Below are 15,328 nucleotides of genomic sequence, written 5' to 3' on the forward strand. Positions count from 1 at the left end.
TGAGAAGCAATCCCATAGTATTGTGTTCCACAGAGGGATAGTTCTAGGAAATAAATTTTGCTCATGGAATTTTCATTTAGTTTTAGGCACAGATAGACAGCGGGGGAAATTGTTGATAGTTGTGGTAATTAGATGAGTGTTTGCTGTGAATGTTTTATGGGAGGAGGGTATAGATAGAAGCCATGAAAATAATTATAGAGCAGAAATAGATTCACACTATCTCTATTCTGTGAGAAATGGAGAGGAGAGAAGGACAACTCCGACTACAAGAAGCTTATGTTCTTGTTATGCAATTATATAAGATACTAGAATATGTACCCGGCGTTGGCCGGTATTAAAAATTACGTTAAATTCCTTTAAGAAAAAAAAAAAATGAAGTAAAAAATTTGAAAGGAACGGAGACATGTGCATGCAAGTATCCTGTTTTTTTTTTTTAAACAGTTCACTTCTTGTAAGTAAAAAAATATACTCAAACTTAGATCGAAACCAAAACCTAAAAAACAGAGGCAATTATGATAACCGTTAGGCCAGCTTGACACATTCTTTAAAAATTTTTTCAAACCTACTTATATTTAACATAATGTGAATGATTCATGCATGTACAGTCGTTAAACAGTTGATAAACAGATAAAAATCTGATGACCCCCACCGTCCAATTTTTCTATTTTAACCCCTTAATAGCCAATTTTTTTCCGAATGAAAACCGATGAAAAAGTTTTCCACATGTCTGAATACCTTATATACCAAATTTCAAGTCTGTAGATAAAAAAATATAGTTTGAAGTGTCCCCACACACACACACTTTTATGGATATACTAGCAGGCCGCCCGGTGTTGCTTGGTCGTAAAATGTGAATAAATATTATATTTTAATTAATGTAGACTTCTTATTTGTTATAAACAAAAATTCTGCCAATATTAAACGTAACTTTAAATTCCTTAAAAAAAAAATGAAGTAAAAAAGAAAGGGAACTGAGAGTTGTGCATGCGCATATTATGTTTTTTTTTTTTCTGAATAGTTCATTTCTTGAAAGTAAAAAATAAAAATACTTGAGCTGAGATCAAAACCAAAATCTGAAGATAGTAACTCAAGTACGATAACCATTAGACCAGCTTGGCATGACCTTTAAAAAGTTTTTTCAAACCAACTTATACTTAACATAAGGAAGCTGTCAGGTTTCATGACCGTGCATGCGCAGTCATGAAACAGTTGAAAACAGGTAAAAATTCGATTACCCCCCCCTCCTCTCACATACCAATTTTTTTTTAATTTTGATCCTAAGCAGCCCTTTTTTTCCGGATTAAAACCAATTAAAAAGTTTTCCACGTGATTGAATACTCTATATACCAAATTTCAAGGCTGTAGATAAAAAATTCGTTGAGTGTATAGGTTGAGAAATGTCCTCACACACACATGCATACACAGAGTTTCACTTTTATAGATATATAGATAAATGAGCCCATTCCTTCAAGTATTAATATATCTTGTGTCGAAACGTTAAGGATACATTCCAGGTGCTTTGTTGGTGTTTGTTCTTATATTGTAGTCACTGATGTTTTTCTAATCTGGTTTCAGGTTATATACTCTGGACGGTATGCGAGTGGACAATACAGAAAAAGTGACCAACGGCAACATGTACGTTGCAGCTTCCCATCGAGAAAAATTCAAACCTGGACCTTACGGTCCGTACATGAGAGTCGGACAAGTCAAGTAAGTTATAATTGTATTTGCTTTTTGGGGAGAGTGGGAGGGTGGGGAGATTCTTTTCATGAAACTTTTGCTGTTTTTGCTTGCAGGATGAAATATTGTCAAACCATTTATTGGCCGCCTTTGGAAATGACCATTGTTTTCTGGGTTTTTTTCTTTTTTAATCACAGCTGATAACCCTAATCCAAATCTATGACAAATTGCATGATTTAATTTTGTGTTTATTATAATCACTTTGAAGATGATCACTTTTGCATAATAATAAGCAAAGAATACTTATTGTTTGAATGAATTATATGCTTTAAAAGATTTTAGAAATGTTAACATGTAATACACTTATAATATGACGCAGATTTTTGTGTGTGCGCGTGTGTGTGTGTGAATTTTAGTTCACCGTTTGCAAGAACTCGGTTCATAATTCATTGAAAGCTTGAAGAAGGGAATTGTTCATGAAAATTTTCTTTGTAATATCCTAAGGCAAATCCTCTGACCCCCAAAATCAACAGAGATTAGAGCATTCCTGTAATGACATGATCCTTGTTGATTGCGATGTAATGCTAGTACTGTGCAGTTCTAGGAGGTCTCACGCTTTATCTTCTCTCTTTGAGAAAGGGTTAGTTTATTGCGTTGAGGTTCCCTTGCCGGGGAATGCTTTTTGCAGGTCAAAGTGTCCCTCCTCGGGGGTGCTGACTTCTCAATCCCATTTTCTGACCCCAGTGTCAGTTTTTGCAGTGAGGGAGAGTTAAACACCTCCAAAGACAAAAGGAAAAAGGAAAAAGAAATTAGGATTTACTTTGTTTCTAAAATCGCGCAATGAACTCAGCAGTAATTGTAATTCATATTTATTTTATTTGTTTATTCATTTTCAATTTTTATCCACTTTTTGTGCAAATCCAAAGGTACGAGCTTGCAGCTTCAAGTGGTTTAATTTTAAATCTTTCTTATCTATCTCTCGATAGTTAAATCGGCAGGAGACGCGGTTGGAGCGCTAAATATTTTGGTTTCGATTTTAGCTGATGGCTCCAAATCATTTTTTTTTTTTCAACTTTTGAAATCACTACAATATAGTAGGTATAATATAATATTTAATAGAGAGTTGGTTTTGTAATAATAAATATGAAATCTGCATAAATTAATTAAAATATATTTAAGTATATTTTATGACCCGGCAAGGTTGGCTGCCCCCCCACCTCCCGCAATTTTAACTAAGATTGTAAGTGGAAAAGTCAAAACAACGAAAATAATTTTTTTAAATAAATATTTATTCATTTAAGTTCAACTTAGTTTCAACAATATACTTCTTCTTCAAGAATAATAGCATTTTCTTTCTCGTTTTCTTTTTTGGTGGTGGCATGGCGTCACTTCTGCCAGAGATTATCTTCTTTGCGGGTGGGGTGGGGGTGTAATATCTCTTGTGTTGTCATGATACCGTCCTTTCAGGCATTACCGCCTATGAAGGAAGCATGCTATTGTTAGTATTGTTAACAATTATAATAAACGTGTTTTTTTACTTAGATTTCAATAGAATATCGTATAAAGCAACCGTTAACTTATTGATGACATTTTTTTGATTATGATAAAGAGATTCGTGACATTTTTGTGATTATAATAAATAGATGTGTGACGTTTTTGTGATTATAATAAACGGATTTGTGACATTTTTGTGATTATAATAAACGTATCTCATAAAATACAAAAAATCATGAGATAAAAAAAATATTTTCTTGCAAAAAGAAAAGTTGTTAATTTTTTTATTACTTGTTTTGATTGGAATATTACTCTCATCTTGAGTGTTATTTGTGCCACGTTTTGGTTAATATAGCCTTCGACCTTCGTCAGGCATGTTGATCGCCATCTTGGAAAAGAAAGAAGACAAGTTACTGGCTCCGTAGATCGTTTTGTATTCTTGGAGTTGTTTTTATTTTTTTTCGCCATGGTTTCCAAGATGGCGACCAACATGCCTAATGAAGGTCGAAGGCTACATCAACCAAAACGTTTCACAAATAACACTCAAGATGAGAACAATAGTTCAATCAAAACAAGTAATACAAACAATCAGTCCTCATCTGAAAAATTCAGAATTGTTAATTTTTGTTGCAGATTTTGTTGTCTTCATGCCGTTCAAAGTGATTAATTCGTTCTTTTTACAGCCTAATAATTATTGAATCTGTTTAAATGTTATTACAACATTCAAAAAGATCAGTTTTCAAAAATATATATATATAATTGTTTTAGAGACATGTTTCTGCTATATTATATGCTAATCGTATTATTTGGATTTTTCAGACTGCAGTTCTCATCTTGCATTATTTTCACAAAGTTTGGGTCGATGTAACCTCCAACCTTCTTCAAGTGTATTTTTTCCATCGAATTCGGAAATCTGCACGAAATTTTGAACAGAACCCTTTATTTAATACATGGGGATAGCATGCTCTTGTTCTGTCAGCCATGACTGAGTAGAAGTCTTAAATAATTCACAATTGTACGTATTTTGAGTGTTGCCTGCACTGAAGATTGAACCTTCAACCTCTGGAAGAGTGTAAACAACTGAATATTACCAGATACTTTAACCACTATGCCACGATACACCTGGAGAAGGTCGGGGGTTACATAGACTGAACCACTGTGTGAATAACAGTCAAGATGAGAACATTAGTCCAAAGAATCCCGATAATATGAATTATCAATCATCATCTGAAAAATATGAAAGAATTGATTCTCACTTTTCCTTGGTTTATTATTTCTCCTGTGTGAATACAAGATGGCTCCTGTAATTCAACTGCCACTGATTTATTCACTGTCGAAAGATGGAACGCTGGTTTGATGATGGGTGGGATTAAACCGGTGTTAGACTGTTACCTGCTCTCACAATCTGGCCTTCGGGCCAAGATCACAGTGTTTTTATAGAATTCTATTGTTACATAAAATACAATATAGGTATATATTTTATTAAAAAAAGAAAAAAAACAAGAACAAAAAAAAACGATTTAATTTGGGAATCTTTTGTAGAACAAACCCTGGTGCGTTTGTAGTATTGTAGTGAATGAAAACTCTAACTAGCACAAACGTGGACCAATCAAAGGTACAGTGACGAGGATGACCATAGACCCCCCCCTCCTCCTCCCTAATTTTTTCATTGGTCTTGAGCCTAATTTTTTGTTTTGTAACTTTTGGGCAAAATAAAAAAATAAATTTACCACTGTGTAGTATCTGTTCTGATTCTTAATTTGTCCTTAGTCAATGTAGGGGAATTTTTGTATTTTTTGTCTACTTCCAGGGTGCACCTTTTTGAGGAGCTGGTTTTCTTCCACATTAAAAACGACCTTGTGTCACATTTTCCTTTCGTGGAGAAGCAAATAAATACCAACAATTTGGCCACACATTCCTCCCACACCCACAAGACAAAAATTGCCTCTGTCTTCCTTCTATGTGTCATCATTCTTTTAATTAACGCTGCATACTTATCTGCTGACAGTTTTGTCTCCTGTGCTTAATCGGTCGCAAATATTTCCTCCTTCTCCGCTTCCTCCGCCTTCTCCTCCTCCTCAACAACAACAACAACAACAACAAGATTATTTGGCTTGGATTTATTTTGAAACATTTGAGGTGCTTCTTAAGATACAGTCGACAGATCAATTTTTTTTTAAATGTTGTTTTAAGCAAAAAACAATATTAAGTACTTAATTGTTATGCCGAAAATAGTAATATATCCAAAAATTACGAAAAATCATGGAGTAGAAAGTTATTTATAAATAATTTTTACGGAAAATTGTTGCATTTTTCTTAGACGTTATAGAGTAGACAGTAGTAGTCTACACACAGGGGACATAACTCCGGAACGAATATTTTAGATTACTTGTTCATGGCTCCAATATTTGTTGTCTATAGCGATAAACTTTTTTGTAACTAAAAACACAATAGCAGTTGTTCTACTCGATGATTTTCCGTAATTTTTGGATATATTATTATTTTCTATATGACAATTAAGTACGTAATATTGTTTTTGCTTAAAACGATATATTTAAAAAATTGATTTGTCGGCTATATCTTAACAAACACCAAATTTTTCATATTTTTTCTTTTCTTTCTTACTTCATATGACTTGTTGCTAAGATAATGATTACATTTTTAAAAATATTTATATGAAACCTAAAAATAGCGTTAAGTGCAATTATAGATATTTCTTAGAACAACACGTGTCTTAACAGTTGCGTTTATCAGTAGTCGTTTTGCTTCATAAATTATGTTTTTAAGAAATTACGATTTGTTAATGGATCCAGTCAAGCCCGGATCATGCCTTTTAGAGGCCCTAAAGCACTTAAGATTTTGGTACTCTGTACGTGCTATTCAAAATATAAACAAAACACACACACACAAGGTATTATCCAGCAATAATTTTTAGTATTCATTACTTATTGAAGGCCAAGTTATGTTTAATTTACATTTTGGGAGGGGGGTAGTTTTCATACCTACAAACATTTATAGAGACGTTTGAGATGATTCTTGAGAAAAAATAAAGTAAAAAATTATTTCAATCGAGCCAATATTGAGTGAGTTGTCTGACCAACTCGAATTATTTCATTAAACACTGAAGCATCATTGAAAATTCGGCTGTGAAAATTTCTGTGATGTTTCCCACCTACCTAGGTGCCCTATTTTTTATTTATTTATTTATTTTTTGCTTACTGGTTAATCCAGCTCTGGACCTAATTAAACTTAAGCACACCCTCTTTTTTTGTTATAACTATTTTGGAAATAATATCCTCTCGTGTTAAGTTTGATCATTTTTATTTTTTATTTTTACTCTTACTTTAAACTGAAACCGAAATATGAAACCTTGGAAGTATGTAGTTAACCCTTTACCAATATCAAACATGGCAACTTATACAATTGGAGAAAATCGGGGTTCATATTGACCGAAACTTTTTTTTTCAATCCAAACAATACACAGTACATTATTATTATTATTTATTTATTTATTTTTTTTACTCAGTAGTTCTCACTGACAACAACCGGTGGTGTTCCCTGGATTCTGGGTGACAGTAAATATCCTCAGATTTCCAGTATTCTCCACTCTTTCAATAACTTCTGCAAATGAATTTGCCTCATCATAACAACCGCTCGCCATTGACTTTTTGCTGGCAATGACCATTGGTCATCACTGGAATTTGGGTAGCATTAAGCCTCACCCGACGGTCCTAGTCCTCTTCGCACTCATCCACTGACTACCCAGAATAAGTACCTCAGCCCGTCAGATAGAAGGCCACTGAAATGATCCAGTTTCTGCCAGATTGATTGTCAACATAGAAATCTCAACTGGCATGTATCAGCGATCGGAGTGGCCAAATGAATGGTGCGAATTATTACAAGAGAAGACGCTGTAGACAAAAGCTACTACATATAGTGTGGATTGAGGTGCACTGCAGTAATACAGGTGGAGGGTGAAAACTATTTATGATTGTACCACCTGATGCGAAGGGACAAAGTTTAATCATGATATATATATATATATTTTTTTTTATGGAAATCACTCCAGACAAGGCGTGAAGCCACTTGATGTAAAGAGCTAAAGAAAAAAATGGTACTGCAAGGTAAAGCAAGAAACAATAAGTGTTAAATAGAACAGATTATGACTCAGAAAACTGCAATTCTTCCCCCATTGTCAGAAACATCGCTCATAGAATGTGAGGACTAAAGGACAAAATAAAGGATGTGAAAGTAAAACCAAGATTCACTTTCTACTCTCGGCAAAATACAAATAAAGAAAAGACAATGTTTTATAATGATTTAAAACCACCCCACTCTGTTCATTATAGAGATTCTTAGATGCCAGAAGATCTTCTTCTCTGTTCTTGGATCGTTCGACTATTTCCCTATCCATACCAACCATGCAGAAAATTAAATGTTATGTAATAACATTTTGCTACCCAACTCCCCACCAGGATAATCCTTCTATAAATCTGGCTCCTATCACAGTACCCCTTTTAGTTTTAGTAGAAACATGCCTCGTTTGGGCTGGACAAAAGTTTTTAACAAATAAAATTGAATACAGGGTAACGGAAAAATCATTTTCTCTTTCCCTGTGAGAGTGTGGTCGACATAATGGATACCATCACAGACTATAGGATCAGTTTAGAACCTACCACGTCTATTGTATTCAGGTAAGCAATTATATTAATGGCAAAGAAGCATGAAATCACAACTATGTGTAAAATATTGACTTGTGTTCAACTCATTGTATAAAATTATCATTTGATCATCTGGACTTTCACTTTTATTCAGGGTCCAAAAAAGAGTGTCCAATCTAATATGTCCCAGGTTGTCGGCAAAGCTCCAATCACTATCCCATCGTCAGAATGTCACATTCCTGTGCCATTTTAATGGATTGTGCTCTAATGAACTCATAGCTCTTGTGCCCCTCAACGCAAATACCCTTGACTAATCCGACAAATAGCAAAATCCCACCCCTTCACTGTTGAGGTCCCTAGATGCTGGAAAGCCTTCTAATCTAATAGTTTTTTGTTTTTTTCTTTCAAGCTGCTAAACTTGGGAATTCTTTGGTTTCTGCTTCCCTGACTATACTAATCTACAGAAGTTTAAATGTAATGTGAACAGACATCTCTCTGTTTAAATACTCACAGCGCCCTGTTAGACACGATCGCAAATTGTAGTCCCTTACATTCCAAGTGGCAATATGCTTTGTTTGCTGTAAAAAAAAAAAAAAGAAAACATTAAAAAAAAAAAGAACTATTGTGTTCTATTGTTAAAAACCCCGAGAGGGATTGTTATAGCATAAAAACACACCAACCAATCCAAATCGCTCATCTTCTACATTTATAAACCATTTATAGACTCGTAGAACTCAATTATCTAACATACAATTAACGTTGGCTGCAACTCACTGGAGCAGCAGACAAGACTGATTTTAAAATCGCAAATAGAATTTTCAGGTACAGGTGTCCTTAGAAAAAAGTGCATTTTAAAATTCTAACCTCTACTGAAACTTTGAAAGTTATTTTTTCTTCTGAATCAAATCGGGTCAATAAAAACGCATACACTAAGAAAGGAAAACGGTTCAAACCCTGTCAAAGTCACGAATATTGTTGCAATATTTAACTTCATTTGATGCCGAATCAAGTTGGATTTATATATTTTTATATACAGATCAACTGCTTTTCATAAGTTCATTATTGTCTCTACTTTATTTTTCCTGTTCTGTAAAACATTTCTTGGAGAGGAACCAGATTAATGCATTCAGTAAGAATGTGTTTGTGCATGGAGTCTGGTATGCATGGTATAGTGGTTGTTGTTTGTCTTCAAGCAGGGTCACTTTATATATATATATATATATATATATATATATATATATATATATATATATATATATATATACTAGAAGATGTACCCGGCGTTGCCCAGGATTAAACATAACGTCAAATTACTTTTAAAACTAAAGTAAAAGAAAAACGGAAAGAAATTGAGACATTATGTTTTTGTTTTTTTTCTAAGCAGTTCACGTTTTGTAAATAAAACAAAAATACTCGAGCTGAGATCGAAACCAAAACCTAAAAACAGTGAGTCAAGTGAAGTCATTAGACTAACTTGCCACAATCTTTAAAAATTGTTTTCAAACCTCGTAAAACAGTTAACAATCAGATCAAAATCTGATGATCCCCAAGTACCAATTTTTTAATTTTGACCTCTTAGCGGTCCTTTTTGCGGATGAAAACCGATTAAAAAGTTTTCCACATGTCTGAATACCCTATACACCAAATTTCAAGTCTGTAAATCCAAAATTCGTTGAATAGTGAAACAAGGAGTGCTATTATGATATAAGCTGATCTACCTGTTTCAGAAATAAATGAACTTATGCAGACACAATAAATAAAGTTTGGACTAAATGTTGCGGCAGTTATGGCCCCAGAATCATGATGCATACTTTTCATAACATAGAATTTTGTATGAATTAAAATATAATATTTATGCATATTTTACGACTGGGCAATGCTGAACAGCTTGCTAGTTATTTATATTCTTAGAATACATTGCTGCTAGAAGAAAATGTCACAGTGAAAGTGGAAAAATTACTCCTAGAATGGAATTCTACTGAGAGAGAAAGGCACTAAGACCAGAAACCACAACTCCAAGCAAAACATTGTTTCGGGAAAAGCGTTACTCTTTGTTATTAGTAATTTTCTTTATTTCCAATGTGATAAACTTTCAGCCACCTGCTAGTGTCTCTTTATGGAGAAAAAAAGGAGAAAAAAGGATTTGATTGTCAATTGAAGAATCAGATTGAATGTTACGGTTGGGGTATTACTATTGTGCTAAAGCAGCATTCACCCTAGATTGGTTGAACATGCAAGTATGAAATTCACAAGCAGTTCCCAGTGTATATCCTCGTTATGGGAGATACAGCATTAGGTTTTTGCACTCTTGAAGGAAGGTGCCAATGTCCTCTTACATACAATATCTGCTATTCCTAAATGGTCACCCATATGGTACTAACCAGGCTCAACATTGCTTAACTTCAGTGATCTAATGAAAACTGGCATGTCAATGCGATTATGCCGTGTGTATACCGTTAGGGTAAATTTCAAGATACTAAGACATGACATGATTAGTTGATTGGTCGGATGAAGCCTCTTCAACTTCCAAACTAATCAAAATAAAGACCGAAATGGAAGAATTGTTCAGTCATCAGGATTCCATTCTATGGCATCATGAGGTACCACACATGGTCAACAGGTGGCCCCATTTTGGAGGATAACCTCGGAAATGGGGTTGCAACCAGTGAATTCATAGCCCCGCTAACAGGCCGATTACATCATTGGAATATTGGTTCTTGTCAAATCTGGTGATTTGACAAGAACCTTGGTGGGAAGTTCAAAGTTAAGCTATATTAAGCTTAATCACTACTTAGATGGGGTTACCAAGTGCTGTACATTTAAAATTGAAAGTTTCTTTCTCTTATAATACCATTAAGAAAGCTATGGAGCCATCTCTCCTCTCTCTAGCTGGAAGTGAATAAATAATCTAGAAGAAGAAAAATTCTGAAATATCGTCAGTCTAACTCTGCATATTCCAGCATTGCTTTCAATCATCTTAAAATATTTTTTGTTGCTGAATTGGACTGAAAGTAGTAGTGGATTGCTCAATAATTGTTGTGGCCTTGCAGGCTGACAAACACAATGGTATAATTAACAAAAAGCGTATTAACAAACCTATGTTACAGAAAGTATGCATCATGATGCTGGAGCTATAACTGCCGTAATGTTTAGTCATAACTTTATTTATTAAATGGACTTATGGGTAAGTCCATTTATTCCTGAAACAGGTAGATCAACTTCCTTGTTTCACTATAAACTGCACTTTAGGCGGACACTATTTCAAGGTATATTCATTGTATTTTCAGACAGGAGAAGTCCATTCACGCAATAACTTAGGTTAAGCAATTTGTATTATTTAGCAATTCTTATTTGTTATACAAAACAAATTTTTTGTTGTGAAGAAACGTTTATTTTAAGTACATATTTAATGTTGACGCTGTTGTAATCTTGTAAAGTTGGCTTTGTTTATATGTTTGAATATTTGAATGCATAAGATTTACTCCTAAACTAATTAAGTGGTCATTCTGAATTTTAAAACATATCTACTGTGTAAGGGTAGGCAATATGAGATATATTTAGTTTTGTCTTACGGGGACAAAGGCCTTTATGAAAATTCAGGTACCTTCGATTTTTGTGAAATTATAATCGTAAGTATTAGATATCAATTAACAAATAATCCCAAAATTTCAGTTGATTTCGAGTATTTGAAAAGTGTTTTTAAAGGGGCACAATATGAGCACAAACTATCATTTGCGAATTCAAATATTTCAGATTTGCATTAAATTTGAAAAGTATTAAATGAGATTCTCTGGATTTCAATTTCTTAAGATCCTTTAAACTTAAGCCTTAAATTTTAGACATTTTCTAGAATTATTATTAAAATCATGTAAAAGATTTTAATCATAATTTGAATAAGGATTCTAAACATAAGGTTCGATGGCATTATATCTTGATGTTAATCTTTGTAAAAGGACATAAAAATGGTGCAAAACTGTTCTGTTCAGAGACTTAATTTTACACATTCTGAGATGGGTATTTTTCTAGTATATATATAAATATATATATATATATATATCATCATCATCCCACACCACCACCAACACCACAGAGGGACTGTTTCATTATATCACAGCTCTTCAGTATGACTAGACCAGCACCTAATTGAAACTTGGGATCGAACCAACAATCGTCCAGTCAATAGTCAGTAGCTCAAACCACCAAACCACGAGGACATGCGCGGCTAGTAACAACACCTACAATGCATTTATACAAACATTGATCGCTATTCCCACAGTGTTCTCTTTGTTTATTTACAACTAACAGGGAGCAACCAGCCTTGCCCAGTTGTAAAATATACTTAAATATATTTTAATTTGTGCAGATTTCATATTTATTATTACAGAGACAATTTTCTATTGAACATTATATTGTACCTAATATATAGTACTGATTTCAGAAGATTTAAAAAAAAAATGACTTGGATGCTATCTCTTAATCAAAACCAATACATTTAGCACTCCAATCGCGTTCCCTACCATTTGAGCTATCGACAGATAGATAAGAAACATTTAAAATTAAACCACTTCTCAGTTATGAATGAATTTGCGCATGTGCAAAAATAATATAAATATGTTGACAAAAACCATCTTTCATGTATGATCACTATTTCCTGTTAATGTGACGAGTAGTTTAAGAGTTTATCAGTTAAATATTTACACACAGACAGACGCACATGCATACATTTATTGTTTTATTTATATAAAAGAGATTTGCCTTACACTAAAGTAATGGCAGGCGATATGACTAACAACGGTGCTAAACGCGAGTATGTGGTCTTATATAGTCAACGTAACTTAAAGGGAATATCATAGTTTGCATAAAAAATTAAAAAATATTCTATATAAAGTAAAGTGAGATTGTCCCTTATTTGTATGATCTGTATAGCTTAATAAATAGAAGCTGTAATATGTAAAATAGTAAACGTATTGATTTGTATTACTATTGAATAATCGATTTGCAAATAAAAAGGGGGAAGAGAGACAAAAAACAAGATTGATTAAATGATAAAGTTAAGCTTTAATAAATGTAATATACCGCTTCTTCCGTTTCTATACTCTTGTTGAACATTATTGAAAAATGCCACCATTGTAAAATAATTCCGAGTAGGATAGAATTTTATTTAAAATAAATTGAATAGAAATATATTTTTGTTGTTAAGTATATCGGCTAAGTCTCCACACAGGACAATGGAAAATCAGAATAGAATATTAAGTTTGTAGGCTGTAAGCTATTAATGACAACGTATGCGAAATAGACAAGCTTTTCTATATTATATAGATGTATCAGGGTATTTTAAAGCTGGGCAATGCCGAGTCGATCTGCTAGTTATGGAAAAAACCATAGTCATTAGATTTCCAACATTCTAATTTGAACAAGATGACGTCAGTCTTTAAAGTTTGTCTGCTGTGAAAATGTCATTAGAACTAATTACATAGTAATCACCGTATTTGGCCATGTTTTCTTGCGAATTTACACCATAGAAATTCAAGTCAGCATTTATAACATGTAAAGAATAAATGTATGCCTCACAAAAAATGTCTGATAACAGGACATTAGTATTATTTATAAATCTACTATATAAATATGTAGATATTTATATACCTACTATATAAATATGTAGATATTTATATATCTATAAAAATATGTATGTATTCATATATCTACTACTATGTAAAAGTTACTTTTGTGTGTGTGAGAGAGAGTTCCTCATAGATTCTGAAACGGCTGAGCCTATCTTTTGCAAATTTCACACAAAGTTAATTTATATGTCTGGCAGTGTCCTTAGATATGTTTTGTACAGAAATTCATCCGATAAGTATCGAAAACCAAAAAAAAAAAAAAAAAAAATCCGATTTTAAAAATAGTCTTTCTCTCTTATAGATAATAAAAAGAATTTTTACAGTGGAATATTTTACGTTACACCAGCCAAGGGAAATTATAAAATCTCAGCAAATCATTTCTTCTTAAAAAAACAAAACAAATAAAACAAATATATTGTCATCTTGAGATATAACTCAGTGGGAGAGCATTCAACTACAGATCAAATGACCCCCTGTTCAAGCTCGAGTGTACCTCACTATTTTATTTTAATTTTTTCTTATTAATAAGTTCAATTTACAGTAAAAGAAGAGGTACCATTTAAAATCGCTGCAAATCATTCGTTTGCATATTTTAAAAATAAACATAAATCAGAAGTGACTTTTCGAGGGCATTCATCGTCAAGCCCAAATATCAGCTGACGTGATATTGTAAACAAACACAGATGGAACTTGATGAACGATATTATTTATCTATTTATTTATTTTCAAATTAGTCCACTGGGCAAATTATTTCTCATAATATATAATAATCGATAGAGGGTTGATTATATAATAATTTGTACACAATCTGCATAAATCAAAATATCATGTTTAAGCATATTGTATGACCAGGCGTCCAGCTAGTCCACTATAAATATGTAGATATTTATATATCTACTATAAAAATATATATGTATTCATATATCTACTGTATAAATATGTATGTATTTATAAATATCTACTATATATAAATGTATTTATATATCGACCGTATAAATATATATGTATTCATATAATATCTACCATATAAATATGTATGCATTCATAAATATCTCTATTTTTACTTATATATAAACGGCACCCTGTCTGTGTGTTTGTTCTCTATGGACTTAAAAACAGGTGGGCCTATTTTTTAAAATTTCACAAAAATGTACTTTATGTGTCTGTGAGTGTTCTTAGATAGGTTTGATATGAGAATGCCTCCAATAAGTATCGAAATTCGATACTGCAAAAAATCTGATTAAAGAAGGAACAGTCCGATTTTGACCAAAGTTAACATTCTTATACAGTCTAGCATCACAAGTGCATTTAAGAAGTTTTATCACTGCACAAGCAGAAGGGCCTTGCATATAAAATCAACAGTAGGTTCTTTTATAACGTCAGAGCGCGTTCAAAATAAATGTTTTTGTTTAAAGCACAACTGAACCATGATACTTGTCTTTTACATTTTAAACTTTAATTCAAGCCATTATATAAAATATATTTTTTCAAATCAACAGTAGGTTCTCTATAGTGCAATGTAGACTACAATGTATTGTGGACTAACTCACTGGGGAGAGACATGTGAAGCTTCTGCCTGGTGCAAGATTTGATTGAAAAATTAGCAATTTTACCGATTTAAATGACAAAGTATTGGAAGTGTGGAACAGCCATTGATTCTCATGCAATCCCGAGCAACGCCTGGTTTGCCTACTAGTCTACTACGTAATATATACTTATTTATATATCTACTGTATAAATATGTATGTATTCATATAATATCTACTATATAAATATGTATTTATTTATCTGCTATATGAATACATGTATATTCATATATCTACTATATAAACCTGTGTGTATTTATATATCTACTGTATAACTATATGGGTG

The 15,328-nt window shown here is 32.8% G+C and overlaps 1 protein-coding gene across 20 annotated transcripts in view; it reads left to right on the forward strand.

Moving 5' to 3' along the window:
- LOC145243887 (uncharacterized) overlaps window positions 1-15,328 on the forward strand; it is a 1,140,095-nt gene that overhangs the window by 896,136 nt on the left and 228,631 nt on the right. For all 20 annotated transcript variants that reach the window (XM_080106980.1, XM_080106982.1, XM_080106985.1 and 17 more), the window contains one exon: window positions 1,576-1,710. In XM_080106980.1, coding sequence (XP_079963106.1) covers window positions 1,576-1,710 — 135 coding nt within the window. The remainder of the gene's footprint in view (window positions 1-1,575; window positions 1,711-15,328) is intronic.

The sequence above is a fragment of the Euprymna scolopes genome, chromosome 22 (assembly GCF_053919585.1).
Source record: "Euprymna scolopes isolate OS-2025 chromosome 22, ASM5391958v1, whole genome shotgun sequence".
In the NCBI taxonomy this organism is placed as follows: Eukaryota; Metazoa; Mollusca; class Cephalopoda; order Sepiida; family Sepiolidae; genus Euprymna; species Euprymna scolopes.